This window comes from Convolutriloba macropyga, chromosome 7 (assembly GCF_964194025.1).
Source record: "Convolutriloba macropyga chromosome 7, txConMacr16.3, whole genome shotgun sequence".
In the NCBI taxonomy this organism is placed as follows: Eukaryota; Metazoa; Xenacoelomorpha; order Acoela; family Convolutidae; genus Convolutriloba; species Convolutriloba macropyga.
Genome location: NC_134474.1, coordinates 74,404,543 through 74,421,315, shown reverse-complemented (window position 1 = coordinate 74,421,315; position 16,773 = coordinate 74,404,543). Strand labels below are relative to the sequence as shown.

At 35.2% G+C, this 16,773-nt stretch overlaps 1 protein-coding gene across 4 annotated transcripts in view; it reads right to left on the bottom strand.

Moving 5' to 3' along the window:
- Window positions 1-16,773, bottom strand: part of LOC142342535 (uncharacterized) — a 30,036-nt gene that overhangs the window by 9,680 nt on the left and 3,583 nt on the right. For 3 of the 4 annotated variants that reach the window (XM_075393892.1, XM_075393889.1, XM_075393890.1), the window contains exons 3-4: window positions 9,874-10,229; window positions 5,727-5,884 (exon numbers count right to left, since the gene is read on the bottom strand). In XM_075393892.1, coding sequence (XP_075250007.1) covers window positions 5,727-5,884; window positions 9,874-10,229 — 514 coding nt within the window. The remainder of the gene's footprint in view (window positions 1-5,726; window positions 5,885-9,873; window positions 10,230-16,773) is intronic. The other variant, XM_075393891.1, reaches the window with a different exon arrangement.

The following is a 16,773-nucleotide window of genomic DNA, read 5'->3' as shown; positions in this document are numbered from 1 at the left end:
AGTTGGAGTTGTTATGAGTTCTTATTTTTGTTCAATTTGTTAACAATTTTTCTGCTGACGTGGTATACGCGGCTGTTTCTGATTTGCTAAACACAATTTCCTCGCTAGGGGGATGGATAATCCGGATAAAAATAGGATACAGTAATAGTTTTCGTCCTACGCAAGCTTAGCGAGCTCAGCTCCAACAAAGCACGCTCAACTACTGTGAAAATAGACCAGTACTGCATTCGAACCAGCATCTCTTACTTGGAAGCCTAGTGTACTACGAACTATTACACCAATTGGTCTTAAGTTCTCGAATGCCTGCAATTTATTATAACCTGTTTTCTGGTTCTTTCTTGTTACCCAAGGCTTCATCTCTCTAGCCAAGTATACGTTGAAATCCCTTTGGATTCCGATTCATGTAACCCGATATATTTTAATACCCCTACACTACATTATGCTGCAAAATTTTCAATTAACCTGAAATTCTTTCCCAAACCCTACATATCTCATGCTTGTGCTAGCTGCGAATCTTAACCCAAAACCATCGTACTCCTAATTTTAAATATTACCTGCAACAAGTATATAAAGAATAAAAATTGGGAAATTAAATTGATGGAAGGGTGAGAAGAAATTGCGCTTAAATGATAGAGGGTTAAGCAACTAAGAGTGAAGAAGTAGTACACCAGTTAAAACAGTTAAAAGTATAATATCTAAAATATACTTTTTGATACTGTTCTTTAGTTACTTTTACAGTTCCACTGATTGCTTTAAATTGAAACCTTGTTTAGATTTATTCCTTGTTCAATCAGTTTTTGGTTCTTAGCTCAATATTTGCTAACGAAGTTTGTGTGCTCACGAAACATGCTTTGATCTATTTATTCTGAAAATCCTGAATGATGATATCAAATTGACAAGTTTTTTTAAGTGCTGCAAAAGGGAGGGAGTGGAGTGATCGTTTTTATGGTCATCAAATTTGTTTCACATTTTCTGTGGTCATGTCAGAGGTTAGCTAATGTATTAGAAAAACAATTGTCAGGATCAGAGTTTCAATTTTCCCCCGCATTGTTGAATTTCTTGCCCGTTTGACACCTCTTTGCTCGTTGTGTTGATTAGATGTCAACACCATGGTAATGAGGGTAAAGTTTGGGACCTTTTGGGTTGCAACCACAAAGTCTCTTAATTGCAATCCTGTGCTCTCTACTGATTCAACTGGTCCACACTGGGAGAATCTTACCACGCTCTCTTATATTGAGAATCATTTCAAGTTCTAGCTAATGATTACATGCTTAATAGAGTGTATACTCTAACATTTGTTGTCATTTTTTCTTTAAAACTTTAAGAAGTTATAAGTCAATGTTTAGATTAAGACAAGCAGACATACATTGTATTCTGCTGACAAAATTCGAGATAAACAAATTTAAAGATTTGAACCTCTTGCAAAATAATAGTCACAATTTTTTTTCGTTTTTCTAACAAAAATAGCTTTATTCTTGACTTGCGGACTTACGTTTGATTATTTTACCGTGTTCAACAGTTAATTTTTGAAGAACTTACCACGGCAGAGTAGTAAAATTTCTTGTTTAAAAAGTGCATTTTGGAACTTTTAGCATAGCAATATCTTCTGATTACTTATTTGAAAACTTCTCTCAATCTAACTTCTGGCAAAATAGATATATGTCAATTTCAATTTTAGCTAATGTGAGTTCTTTGCAGCGTCCGATAGCGTGTTGTTTTCTGATATTTGAAATTTAGTTTGGTATCATTGTTTTTATTACCAGAAACTCGAGTTGCTCAATATGCTTCCTAAGTACGCAGGAAATTTTTTTACTTGATTTTTTTTGGCGTGAAAGCAAGCGCTTCTCAATTAGTTTTCGCAATCAACGAACGATCTAGCGGAATCTGCAGCAAAATAGCAGGTTGTGTAGTGGAACTCAATATAAAAATTAGTGAAACCTTTAAATCAAACACCGGGCCTCTGAAAAAAGGAAGTGAATGAAAAGTTATTTGTCAGCTATATGTGCTGCCATTTCAGTGATCACATTTAGAGAAATAAAGATTTTTCATCGTCAAATCTCTTATTCCAAGAAAGCCAAATATTTCCTAATTCACCATGAATGCGACGCCACTAGTTTGCTGAACGTACGCTTAAGGTTGACGTAACCTCGCCTTTTCTTTTTGCAGTTGAAGTCTCGTAATAATCTTTTTTTTTGCTGACCCACTTGAGATTTTGCAGCTTTATCCCTCTACTGACGCAGTTGAAGTCCTGTGTCTATGTTTTTTGCTTAGCCGGCTGAGGTCTCGGAATTCTATTTCCAGGTTAATGATCCCCGAATAATGATCCCCATCAATCTTTTTATCATTCCTGAACTTCAATACTTTTTAAAACTTAATTAGGTTTTGAAACTATATGTCAAATTAAAGCAGATAGATTGAGTTTTGGGCCATATACGGAACCCCATCAATAGAACGTCTTCTGACACGTCTTCGAACGATCTGCTACACTGCAGTTTTATGTCGCAAGTGGCATATGAACTAATGCAATCAGTTTTTTTTACCTCCTTGTCTTCAAAGTAGAGGAGACAAGCTCTAATTTCTAAAAACAAAGAAACAAATAGTAAAATGGTACTGTTTTTATCTTTAATCAGAAAAAATATACTCCGTCATATCGTCCTTTATATTGTCTCCTTGTTTATGTTTTTCTGCAAAACATATGATGCTTCCCAGGGCGTCCCAAGCGCCAATTATTGGAAAATTGCACACTCATATGGAGCGCACTTTGATGCCTTCAATGACCATCAGCATTTCTAGTCACATTGCGTCTGGCTTTCCTATCAAAAATTTAGTGGCTTTTATCTTAATGTATAAAATTATAGGTGATCTAGAACTGTATGCCAAAAGGGTTGTCCTTCAACTCGAGTTTTATACTCGAAAAAACTGTCCAAGAAGACAATTGGCTTCCTTTGTCAAGTTTGACTAAAAGTTTGTCAAGTTTCACCGGGAAAATAAATGGTTCTTTTCGAACCATTATTGCAACCAATGGAAGGTAGGTTTAGAGCGAGTGAATATCACTTGTTGCAAACTTTTCAATTGCGTGTTATTCCAGCAGTTCATGCACACGGGCTCTATTTGTCCTATTTCGGGACTGCAAAAACTTATCTTTGTCATCACTCAAGATCCTCGGATGGATCTGTTGCTTATTTTGAACACGCCCCAGACATTTGAGAATTTTTAATTTGTAAGATCTTACAAATTTATAACAAAATTGTCTCATAAGTACTTACAAGACTATGCGTCGCCTGACTAAGACTTTGTAAGACAATTTATCAGGTCCTACACGATGAAAAATTTTATCAGGTCTGATAAGATATTACACGATAAAGTTCACTTTTGTCAGATCTTACAAGATAAGAATTCTGGCTTATCAGATCTTACATAATAAAAATTCTGCCTGTCAAAAATTTTTATCGTGTAAAATCTTATAAGAATCTTATAAGATCTTACAAGATAAACATTCGGAAAGCTATGACTCAGCTTTTTGATAAGATTTTTATCAGGTCTTATACGATAAATTTTTTTTAACTATGACAGTCTTAATATTGAAGACAACTCAGTGTTGCTTTCAAGCAGTAGCCAAAAAACTAAATCATGCAACACTTAAGCGTCAGAGCAACCAAGAGAAAATTATCTTATATTGTCTTTTGAGACTTAAGATATTGTGAAAAAAGTTATTCGAGTGTTTGGGGCTCTTTCGGAGATAGAAATTATCAATCTAAGCTGTAAATTTTTTTTCAAAGACCAGAACTATCTTGGACTGCTAAATTTAGCCATAGTACCTAGTTAAGACTCAGAATAATACTGGAGTCAAAGAACAACAAACATTTATCGTTTCAAAATTGGTTAGTTGACCGATTGTTTTTTACTTTCATAAGAACTTGACTACGTTATACGGTTATATCGAAATCATTAAAACATGTCTTTTCAGATCTTACGCGATAAAAATTTAGCCCTACGTGAACTTTTATCGTGTACGATCTGATAAGATACTTATCATATCTTATAAGATAACATTTCAGCAAAATTGAATTATTATCTTATAAGATCTGATAAGTATCTTAACAGATCTTACACGATTAAACTTCTCCTCTTTGCACAAATTTCTCTGCGCACCAAATTATCCAAGTATGACCTGACAATTTTTAGACTTCCGAGTCTGATCTGAGGCTATCTTGGCATAGGACGTCACATCGTTTCTGTATAAAAAATACATGAAAAGGGGTCTGATCGAATTCTACTAGAGTCCTCAACAATTGCACCTGGACGAGGAATTTTAACACAAGCTTCCCGCCTCTGAATGCGTAGGTTTCTTGATGTGGCAGCCTGGCGACTTGGTATGTTTTCATTAAAATATTTGCCAATTTCAAATTTCATGAGATACATAACAGAAGACCCCGGTTCACAAGCCCTTTTTTCGCATAACGCAGAAAACTTGTGGGGGTCAATTTTGACCATAATAGGACAGTCGAGCTTCTTAGTTAAGGTAGCGCAAAAGTCTTTTCTTGGGTCTTGAAAAATCTTTTTATAGGAATTCACAGTCGAGCTTGAACTCTTCATAGGTCGAGCAAATGTCTATTTATAGCAATTTTTGTGCCAAGCCTGGTCTTTTCATAGGCTTTTTCGGTCAAGCATGGTCTTTTCATGGCTTGAGCTGAGCAAAAGTCTTTGTAACTCTGATTTTTTTTATAAGTATGGAGAAAAATAATGTCTTTTCCTGCTACGCATAATGAAGCAGCAATGCAACGAGATTAGCCAGTAATGCACCGATGCAGTCGGACATAAAACCATTGAATCAAACTAGGTAGTTTAATTTCAATAGCCTTCTTCCCATTAGCCAGGCTTTTCAGTATTTTTCCTTTTCAAAATAATGAATTGCCATTTTTAACAATGAAGATTTTTGATAAATTAATGGTTTTCCAGAAATGCAAAAATAGAGGAGCATACGTGCTGGCTAATTTTTTTAAGCAATTGTGAGCAATAAGTTTGCACGTTAAAAATCTAGACTGAAAAAAAGACTTTTGCTTCATTCATGATTTGAAGAGACCCATGAAAAAATATTTTCAGAACTTTTAATTTGACTTTCGCTCAACGCATTTTCTACTACCGATAATTTTGGTTGAGGAAAACTAATTTTGGGTTCAAGCAAATGTCCAGAGTGACAAAATTTGGGTTGCGCAAAAATCCAGCGTAACTTTTTGGTTCCAGCGAAATTCCAGGTGATTTATGAAGTCTGGCAAAATTATTTTCATAGCCCTTTTGAGAACAGCGTGGTCTATTGGTGCCTTTTTGGTCGAGCATGGTCTTTTCATATGTTAAGGTCTAGCCTAGGGTTGAAAGCCTTCATTTTGCTCTGGACAGAAATCTAAGTCTTGCGTGATCTCTGAACAAAGCTGGCCAAGTCTTGAGAGTCAAATTTTAGTGCAGCAGCACTATGAACCATTTTTTCTTTAGGTCTGAGTCTGAGACCAGGAAAGTTTAAAAACTACGCTAATCGTCTTTTTGTATACTTACAGTGACATCATTCTGGAAACCCAAGACAAAAACCCAAGACTTGGGTTCGGCTCTGACCAGAGAGCTCTCAAGTCTTCGGCATCTCTCTGCCAAGACTTACTTACTCTCTGGAAATTCTCTGAATCAGGTCTGATGGACTCTGGTTCAAGCTTGTACTGTTCCTTCAATATACTTACCAATAATTGTGGCGGTTGGGTCTATTGTGTTTCTAGCGTGGTTGTAAAGGTTCCAGATGTCCTCATACCGGACCTCGTCTGGCTGGAAAGTATGGTAGCCTGGTTCCTTCTCCTTACTCATAGACCGCACCATCGAACTAACTGCCTTGAACGGATGTCTGAAAAATACAACCCGCATGCTACACTAAGGTACCAAAAAGTTACGTACGCCTGAAGATTTTTTAAAATGCAATACAACATCAAAACATATCAGGACAAGTCCTGAAGTACAATTCAAAGAATTGAATGAAAAACTTAGAAGTACTCTACCTGACCAGTGGATCAATTGAACAATGCCAGCCAAAACAAACAAAATCATCTCAAAAAATTGAGAAACAAACAATCTAAACAAAAATATAATCATTGCTAAAACTTTGAAGCTTTTACCCCTAAGGCAAAATTTGCTCCCTTTAAATATACCTATTTCGGAAATATGTCCAAAACTCATTTTTGTTTCTGAAATTGCTGCAGTATTATATCTGCAAGGCCTGAAAAAACTCATTGGCCCTTGAAGATTGTTTAACTCGAAAACGACCCAAAATTTTTTAAAAACAATGAAATCAATTGCAAATTTTAATGTAATGTTGATGAAAATTGTGATATTTATGTCTCAAGAATCATTTCTGTGTCTCTAGAGGCTATCCAGTAACCCAATTCCAAGCCTTAATAAATTAATTGGACAAAGAACAATAGGAAATATTTTTCATTAAAAATTTCAAATTTCAAAAAAATAAAAAGAAAATAGTTCCTTTAAAATGTTGAAAATCATTCAATTGCCCACTAGGAACAATTTAATAACATAATATAAAACACTGTTTGAGGATATCTGGCTACTTAGGAAAAAAAAACAGAATAAAAGACAAATGATTTATAAAATTCGTAAGAAACAAATTTGAAAAATAAATTGTTGTAAACAAATCCATTGAAAACAACAACCATGCAGTCTTTTTTTCAAAACCGTGGAATAGGTTTCTAGGTACTTGAGAATGGACAAATATCAAAAATTGACAAAAACTTTAGTAAACCTTATAAAAAATGCAGATTTTATCAAAAAAACTGATAAAATTCGAGACATTAAAATTTTGAAAACCAATCCATTGTTACTTGAAACTATACAGTTCCCTTTTATCAAACCATAAAGGAGAATCCCTGGCCTCTGAAGCTGGAAAACTCAAAAAATGACAAATATTTTTTTAAAAAATTGATAAAAAATTGCAGAAATAAGTATCATTGTGGGTGTTTTTAATACCGAAACATATAGCTCATAAAACGGTCATAACGAGAAATTTTGTCTCGCAAAAGGCCTTCCTCAACACTTAAAAAATTCAAACTCAGACTAATCAAACAAAAAACTTAAAAAAATTACAAAAAAAAAACATGAAAAGTTGCACCGATTTGAGCTCAAAAACTTCTAAACTGAGGCCATCCCAGCAGCTGCACCACTCTAAGCACTTGAAGGACTACTAATGTCCACTTTGGGCCTCTAATGAAACTTAATGCCCGCTTGGTTTTACCTGTTTATCCCGTTTTGAAAGATGAAAGTCCTTGAAAATTGTGTGAACATATCTTAAAAAAAGCACAGCGCCCCAATACAATTCAAATTCTTTGAATTGTAATAATATAACATTTTGAGTTCAAATTTGTTCTCTAATAACGCGTCATTGCAGATTTAGCGTTTTTACCGTCTAGTAGACGGTTTGTATAGTTTTAATACAGGTTTCTCACGACTTTATGTCACTTTCATTCCAAATTTCATACGCTTTTTTCTTCTAAATTTTCTCAAAAAACTGTAGTCGTAATTGTTGCTTCAAAATTGCCCAAGAAATTTCAATAGTATTCAGATCTGTACTGTATGCTGGCTATTTAAGTACCTTCCACTCGTGTTCTTGGAAAACATTGCCGATAATCTTTGATTTATGCACAGGAGAATTATCTTGTTAAAAAATAATGTCCATGAAATGCATTTTTTCTTGTCGCAGTTTTTTCAAAATTTCCAAAAAACCGGCAGCTTTTAACTTGTTTGGACATTTAACAAGCAATTTTTGTCCATCTGCTCGTATTGCACCACAAAACATAAGTGATCGTTTGTCCGAACTCAAAACTTTGTGCTTTTTTTTTTCAAGGAATCTCGTTCCATTTCTTCGAAAAACTCTAACAATTCCGCAGCCGGAGATGCGCACCCTTTTCTATGGAAACAACATTCTGCTAGAACGAGAAAGGCTTCTTGAGCATATTGATACACCATTTTGAACGAAAAAACTTGCTTTTCTTCTTCAAACTGATATTTTTGCAGCATTTCTTGAAGAAACGCCATATTTTTTAAGAATTCGTCTAACTGTACCTTTGGAAATTGTATCGTAGCAAGAGAAAAAGTTATGAGCCACTCTAATGCGCTCCAGTGAGGTTTTGGGATCTTTCAAAACATCGGTAACCCACTTTTTTTCTATTATTTTCTGACAATTTTGGTGGTTTTTCCACTCGATTTTTGAGCCTCAAAACTTATTTCTTAGGTAACGTTTGTATTCCTACTGTGCACTGGAGCTTGATTTCAAGCTGAGTTGATTTTGTTTTTTAGACTACAAAAATCCGACATTTCGTAGCGCAGCAACTTGGCAAAAGGTGAAAGAACTAAGCGGTTTTTTCACGCCTTAGCGCAACTCATGCTTTAGAAGCATTATTCATGCTCTAAAAGCAGAAATGATGCTGTACATAGCTCTTTGGTACCATGGTGTATGTCTCCTAACCTATGATCATAGGGGTGGCAAATGTTGGCATTAATTAGACAATCATTTATAGACAAAAAATAGTTAGAGACACTATATTCTTTAAATTATTCGAATTACTCGATCTAAATTATCCGAATTTTTCGATACTTATGATCAGCCCTAATCCAGTCAGTATCAAATTCACTCATACGAAATAGTCGCTAAGTTTGGTTTGAGTTAGGCAAAAACGACGAAAGCCCTTTCGTTATTTCCTCATGTATTGTTGGTATGCTCGGTTTTCAAACGTGAGAAATTGTAGGTAAATTTAGTTTCTAACGATAAGAAAACATAATAAAACGACTTAATGTACTTTTTGCTATGATCGACAGTTCATAGGCGGTGCAGCCAGTTTCTGGCGCCGCAAACTGCTCAAACAGTTACGACTACTCAATATTTTTCTTCAAGATATGAACAACAATTTTCCATAAAACTTATATTATGAAGTATTTATTTTTTAATTGGTCGAGAAAAAAGTAAATAATACACCAGCTGAATTTTCAGATGCTGGAAGATCCATTAAACCAGCAGATATGCGAAACGATTTCTTCATCACAGATATACCAAACAAACTTCTTAAATGAGGATTTATATAGTTTTTTTTGTAAATAACCTCTTGACTCAACTATATTGAGAACCATTGTCCTCCGGCAATGCTTCTCAATATAGTTTCTCAAATTGGCATAATACCCAAAAAAATGCATCTAAATTTATTAATGAGTTTTTGATGAAACGCAGCAAAATTGAATAAAAATTGTCAGCTTCTGAAAAATGCCAGTGGTGATCGGTCGAGTTTCTTTTCTTTACTTTTTGCACACTTGAGCAAAATTTAACGAGACCAACGACAATGCAAATATCACCGATAAAATTGTCGTTCCTTTGTCGCTAATTTCGTCACATCCCTTTATGCGCAATCTAGTGACAATAGCAATGCGAAAATTGGCGACAACCCCCCTCCCCGAATCAAATCATGTTCAAAGGATTAATACCCTTGGTCAGAGGATTAGAGTCAATTGCACTTGTCACTAGATTGCGTACATCGTAAAATGCAAAATCTACCGAGCTATATGTTAAAGTTTGAGCATGTACGACTTATTCCCAATCGCTTACTTTCTTGATCTTAATGCATGTGTGCAGAAAACAGCGATATTGCCAATCAAAAACGTTATTCTTTCAAAAACACCGGTCGGAAGTTAACGCTCAAAAACAATCTCTAAAAATACCGGTCAAAAAGGGAGATATTTTCCAAATTTTCGTGCGGCTTTCTGATCGCGTGGTCTCTTCAAGTTGGTACTAGTGACTATAACAACCCTCAGATGGTGGTTTAGTTGTCTTGTTAGAGTTACCTTATAAGGAAAGAATGTCTGTATCCGTTGGGCAGGTATTTATAGTACTCTTTGGGCGAACAGTAGAATGCCATCTCCTTCCCAAATATAACCCTTTTCCCAGGGTACTCTGCCTCGTACTTCCTCTTCACCAGTTCATATGTCTTCCCATCTTCTGGCAGAGTCGGCTCGTACACAAATGGTCGTTTGGATCTCTTCTCCTCGCCATGGTACCAGACAAGACCGTATGCCTCACACAGGGTCACTGACCCCTCCGCACCCATCATGCACCTCAGGAATGTCGTGCTAAGGGTACGCCAGGTGCCCCATTGGATCACACGCACTTGCAGCCCCTCCCCCTTATTCTCGCTCTCCTTCTAAACAAATCAAAATGACAAAAACGCAAAATTAAATCACTTCCTTGGTTAAGCAAGAATTCAAAACTTTTAAACTTTCGAAAGTTTTTGAATTCATTTGAAAGGGTGTTTTATTGTTTCGCCAAAAATATTATTTGGGTTTCGAAAGTTACATGGATATGAACAACTTAACCAAAACTTACTTCTAGTGCCAATTAGGGAGCAAAAATACTTCCGAATTACTATTATGAATCAATTCATAAATTTCACTTATATTGTGTTTTCCCCACTAAAAAAATTCGACAAGATTAGTTTTGAACCTTATGACTGTAAATGTTCCTCAAGCTGAAGTAATTTTTGTTTTTCAAATATTGTTTCGCAAAATATATATAGCATCATCTTCCAAGTGAATTCATAAACTTGCAATATTCTTGCAAGTTTTCAATTCTTGCTTTACTAGGGTTACTTCCAAAAACCGTCGTCGAGATGTCATAAAGCGGATATAAGTGGATTATTTTATAAGAAAAGCACTTATTGCGTGGAATTTTTTTCCGAAATGTGATGTATGTGTTGAACACTTAGTAGTAGGTGTTGAAAGAAGTATTTCCAACACTTCTCAAAGCATTTCCTACAAAATAATTCGGCACATTTTGTAGCACATTTCTTACATAATATCCACATTTTGTGAAATTAGGGCATTGGGTTTATTACCGACATGAATCTTTAAAAACTCTATCGTTACTTATATTTATCATTTCAAAAAATCAGCACATAAAGCACAACTTTCAGAAAATTTGAAGAAATACAATTTGAAAAAATACAAACAATTTCCAAACATTGAAAACATTTCACTGCTTCCAGGCACGTACCTTATATAAAGTGGAAGCGTACTTTAAGTAAGGTACGTGCCTGGAAGCAGTGAAATGTTTTCAATAAGTGGAAATTGTGGTTATTTTTTCAAATTGTATGTTACATTTTATACAAAAACTCTGCACTGCCTCAGCACAATCCTTACAACTTTTCTACAAGAATTCAAAAAGAATTCAAATATTGGAGGTTTTTTAGATAAATGCCACAAATTTTTTTTAAAAAAACAAAAATTGAAACAAACTATTTGCCCTGACCTCAAAAAAGTGATAAATCAGAGCTTTCATCGCATATATTACATCAATGAAAAACAATTAATTTTTAGAAGTTTATGACTTTCAGCATCCCTTAGATGAAATAAGCACTTAGAAAGAGCAGTTCGCGCAATATCTTCTAGCTTTCATAATTTCTGCACATGTGCTCTAACTTTAAGCACGATAAGTATGAAAAACATGACGAAAACGATGACAAAATATGCGAGAATGTTGCTAAAAGTTTGGAAATTATGTAATTTATAAAGGTAAGGTTGAAAATTATGTTAGGAGATCGTAGAAATTGTGCAAAGGAAGGCTGGAAGCTGATAAAAGCCATCAGTAAAACATGGAAATTGTGTAAAGAATGTTTAAAAGCAGAAACTGTAAAACATCAAAGCTGCTGAAAGAGTACTAATGATGAAAATTTTGAAAGAGTTGGACAGGCGAGTGCACAAGGGCTGAAATTTATGTGCGAAATTTTTTGAATCTGTAGAAGATGTAAAAAAATAGAAAGATGAAAAAATGTGCTCAAGTCCTGCAAAATGCGCGTGAGTGCTAGAATTAAAAAGAAATGATTGAACATCCACTGATATAAAGTAACTACACAGCAATCCGTTTATAGTTTTGACAAATACAGAATTTGCGTGGGAAATGAGTTAAGTCGCAGCACAAAAAGAGGGGAGGATAACTTTAAATATGGCAACTTATGTGTACTGAAGAAGCCTATCTTACATAATTTTTATACGGACTTTAATTTCCAAATTCATCGGTATAAAGTAACATATAAAAAATTTGACGCTCTGGTGAGAAAAAAAAATGTTTGCCTGAAAATATTTTCATGGATGAATTTTAGTGCACTATTGCACTATTTTAATCATTGATGCTGTGTTCCCAGTTTTGTATGAACAATTTTAAATAGTCCTTGTAAAAAATAGAGTTTAAAAGATAACTTAGAACAATCTTGAATAAATTTCCTTTTTTACTCAGATTTTGTACGATTTCTTATTACGCTCAACAGAAGACTAAAAAGAACCATTAAGCAATTACTTTTACGCTTCCGCAAAAAATTAAACATTTAGCCAAAATTAGGTTAACGCACGAAACAGTTATAGTTTTTGAAAATCTAGCAATCAGGACAAATGGAGATTGTTGTTCAACGGACAAACTGATTGGTGATAAGTTAAGATAAATTCAAAAAAAAAAAATTTGGTTCAAGCTCAATTATCAATCAAGAAACAATGTCAAAATTTCAAGTTAATTTTTTGACAATTATCAATTCCTGTTGTTGTTCGACTATTCATGACTTGATTGCACTCTAACAAACTTGTGTTTTCTCTACAGAATAATAGAGGTAAACAATATAAATCAAAAGATTGAGAAAAATGAAGTTTTCTTTTGGCGTTACTACATTGGCAACCGACTACCAATTGTTACCAACAATAAAGGCCTCGGTGAATAAGCACAAAATCAGATATAGATTCATCCAACTTCACACTATCTAACTACACGTCCAAGATCAAATTACACATCAATTGTGGTGTGATAAAGAAATCGGTCAAATTATTTCCAAACAGCTCAAATTTAAAAAAATGACGTCAGCAGATATAGAATTTTCTTTTTTCTAATTCTAGGAGTTCTGGGACAAAAGTTTGAAAAACAGCCGTTGCTAAAGCCATCATCTGAAATTGAATTGAAATTTCTATTTGAAATAAGGCAAAAATAAAAACACAGAACAAAGCCTTCTGAGAAAAGAGCTATAAAATATCTCAATAGAAATTAAAAGTTTTGTTGAAAGCTATCAATGATAAGAGACTGCATTATTGAACACTATGTCTCCCATAAGTTTTTGACTCCATTGTGCCTCCGTCAGTTCTTAACTCCACTTTTCGGAGCCAAAACATTAATTTTAGCTCACTTTCAGTAGCAAACAGCAACAATCAAACATTTGTCAGAGCCCACAAAATGAAAGCCTTGAATATGACGGCCATAAACTCCAAGATGACCGCCATAAGAGTTAATCTTGCTGATTCGATGAACAAAAAAGAATCAAGTCACATTGAAAAAAATCATACAGTGAGATCTTAGACTAAGAACATCGGTACTTTACTTTGAGCAATTAGTCAAAATTGTAAAATTTGTAGAAAATAAGGAGAAAATGTGCTAAGTTTTCTTTTTCAGTACACCAAATGCAGAACGTTGAGTGGGCAGGACAAGTGATCACACTTATTCAGAATTCAATTCAATGCATCAAAATTTTTCTTATGTAGTTTCCTTCATCTTTTAAAATCAGTGAGATAGCGGAAACGGCGAAAAAGAAAGATGCAGGTTTGCAAACTACTCCCCTTTTGAGCAGGTTTGAACAATAAGAGTTGGAACAAACATGAAGAGAGCAATCAACCAATAAAATCATTAGAAAAAGAACAAGTTCTGAAAAAGTGTTTTTAAACTCTTCTGTTGAATCATTTATCCACGATGACTCAAAAGTTTTTAAAATGAGCAAAATTAGAGAAAGGATAGGTAGTTTTTAGGCTCCAATTTTCTTACATTAAGTTTGGAATGATAAGCAAGCGAAATTGTTGTCAAATATTCAAGGTTTTTTTCATTTCACAGATGTTTTCATTCCTTCAATTTTTTCTTGGAAAATCATGCTGAAATTTTGTCTATTTCGCGTTATAGATGAAATAAAATTATAGTAGTGTTGTTATCGATTTTCCATTCTTTTGGAAAAAACTGGAATTTTTTCATGGTTTTGTACACAGGAACTTAATCCATCAATACTGTAATCGCTCCAAATGCTGATAAAATTTGTATAGATCTCACGTATGGATCATTCTACGCGGCAGAATTACGAGCGGACAACCGCTCCCAGGATCCATACACTCGAGACAGACTACGAGAAATGGGTTTTTGCGGCGGGATAAGGCAAGCCCAGTCTATTTGTTTCTCGTATGCTTTGATTGGGAAACATATTTGACCTGTTTCTCCTCCTCCTCATCCTCGGATGCATATAAACCAACCTCGGCCCAACTTCTTGTGATATTTGACATCGGACCAATTGGAATCAATATGGCGTCCGGTGCGGCAAGGGAGGATAGGTACATCTGAATTGCACAAACTTAAAGTCCGTAGAGCAATGAAGCAACAAGTTCGACTGTAAGCGCTGCTCCTGGAGTAAAATAAGAGAAGCAAATCCTACAAAGTAAAGTTTTCCCGCACACGACAACACACACCTCAACATTTTTCAACTAAATTGTAATGGCCTCAAACAAAAACTAGACAACATCATAGACTAGATGGGGAAGTTAACATTCAAATAGCTGCCATCCAGGAGACCAACCTCATATAATAACCACCCAAAAATGCCCACCTGGCTACTGCCTAATCCCAAAAAGAGGCCCAAAGAAAGATGCAAAGGTATAGGGGTAGCTTTGATCCAGGAAATTAACCTTCAGATTTCTGACAAACACCTAGAAGTCCAAGCGACAGAACTCACCGCAGTTAATCAAACTAGTGTAGAACTACATACCACCTTCTTCTAGCTGTGATACAAGAAATCAATCAGTTAGCTACTTGAGTTAGATGACTGCTTTCTGTCGGTTATTTCAATGCCCATAGCCCAGTATGCCACTCGCAACTACCGGAGGACACAAGAGGAAAACATTTTGCATGTGAATTATACCTCTCTAATCATGTAATGTTTAACAAAAAAGACGAGCACAAGAGTATTTAGTTCTTGTAAAGGCTCCCACAGATCAGTTTTGCAAGAACAAGCATAGCAATAAATAATGACTGGCGCACGGAGTACGCATTAGGCTCGGACCATTTACCAATAATTCTAGACATTACATGTGGCCTCATCACACACACAACACCAAAAAAAACATTCATCAGCATCCGCTAAGCTGTCGGGGCTGGTTTTATAGACGACATTGAACTAAATTTTAAAAAACTACAAAAGCAAAAAAAGGTCTAAAATGCGGAAAAGATCTTAAAGAATGTCATCAATGAAAAAACTGGCTGGCATATCACACAACGATTGATAAAAACGTTTGTTGCCAATTTTCACAGCGAAGCAGGAAGACACACTGAAGAGAGCTGAATTTCAAAGAAAACATCTTCGAGACGCCAAAATATCACAACTAACTCATATAATAGACAAACTTGTTCACACTCAAAAGAGAAAAAAATGGATATAGTTTGTACAAACACTTACTCACAAAAGTAACTGCTCTAAAATCTGGAGCACAGTAAAAAATGACAAACCTCAAGCAACGCTAAACCAACTGAAAACGACCATATACGTGGAAGTTGAGAAAACTACTCCTCGTCATGATCCAGGAAATGAGGGAAAAAGTTTAACCAACAATACACTCCACATTCCAAGAAAAAGGAAAGCCGAAGAAAAAAAACACTAAGAACAAAAAGATAACATGAAAAAAGGGCACAAGCTTTAAGTGTAACAGAGTGAAGGAAGTTATAAGAGACACCAAGAAAAGTAAGTAACTGGGCCCAAATATAACAAGCACCATAGATTTAACCGTCTGGGCCCCATAGCAATCTGATAGCTCAATAACACCATAAAAACTTTCTTGTCAACAGTGAAAAAATCTCGAACATCTGGAAAGTTGGCCGGGTTATACCCCTACACAACACGGGAAAACCCATAGACGAATCTAAAAGGTTTACGTCAACTGCATTCCTCTTGCCAATTGCAAAACTATCAGAAAACTCTTATTAAGAGACTTTATAAAATATCCACTAAAAAATCATCAGCACGGCCGTAGAGCTGACCGCTCTACTACTAAAGCTCATAATAATGTCTCCCACGATGTACAGAAAGACCTTAATCAAAAGAAACCTTGCAACCGTACTCTACTAGTAGCTTTAGATTTCATCTTCACTTTCAAAACCGTTGATCACAATCTACTACTATAAGACCTAATCGAGGCACCACTAACAAGTAGCACAAAAAGTGGGTAGCTTATGGAATATGATAATTCCTTACCTAAATAATTCACACGACTGCCCAAAATCAAGAAAACGTAAGTTGTCAGCTGAGAAATTAAGTGCAACTGTGTTCACAACCTGAAGCAAGGAGGCCAAGTCTGACTCAGCCCTCTCAACAATTCATCAATTCAGTAACGTCCAAAGTCAAAGTACTTGATGTCATCTTTGATAATATGCTCAATTTTTGAGAAAATCGAAAGAACACCACTGAGAAACTACAAAAGCGCAATAACATCCTGAAAGATATTGCTAGAGGCCACAGATGCTGCACAAAAAGTCAATCTCAGTGACTTACAAAGCTATCGATCGGAACGTCCTGATTTACTGGGCTCCCATCTGGATTTCCACAATTCGCAATACAAATTGAACCGCCTGCAAACACATTAAAACAATTACTGGCTGAGTAAAAACGTCTGACATCAGTTACTTACAAAATG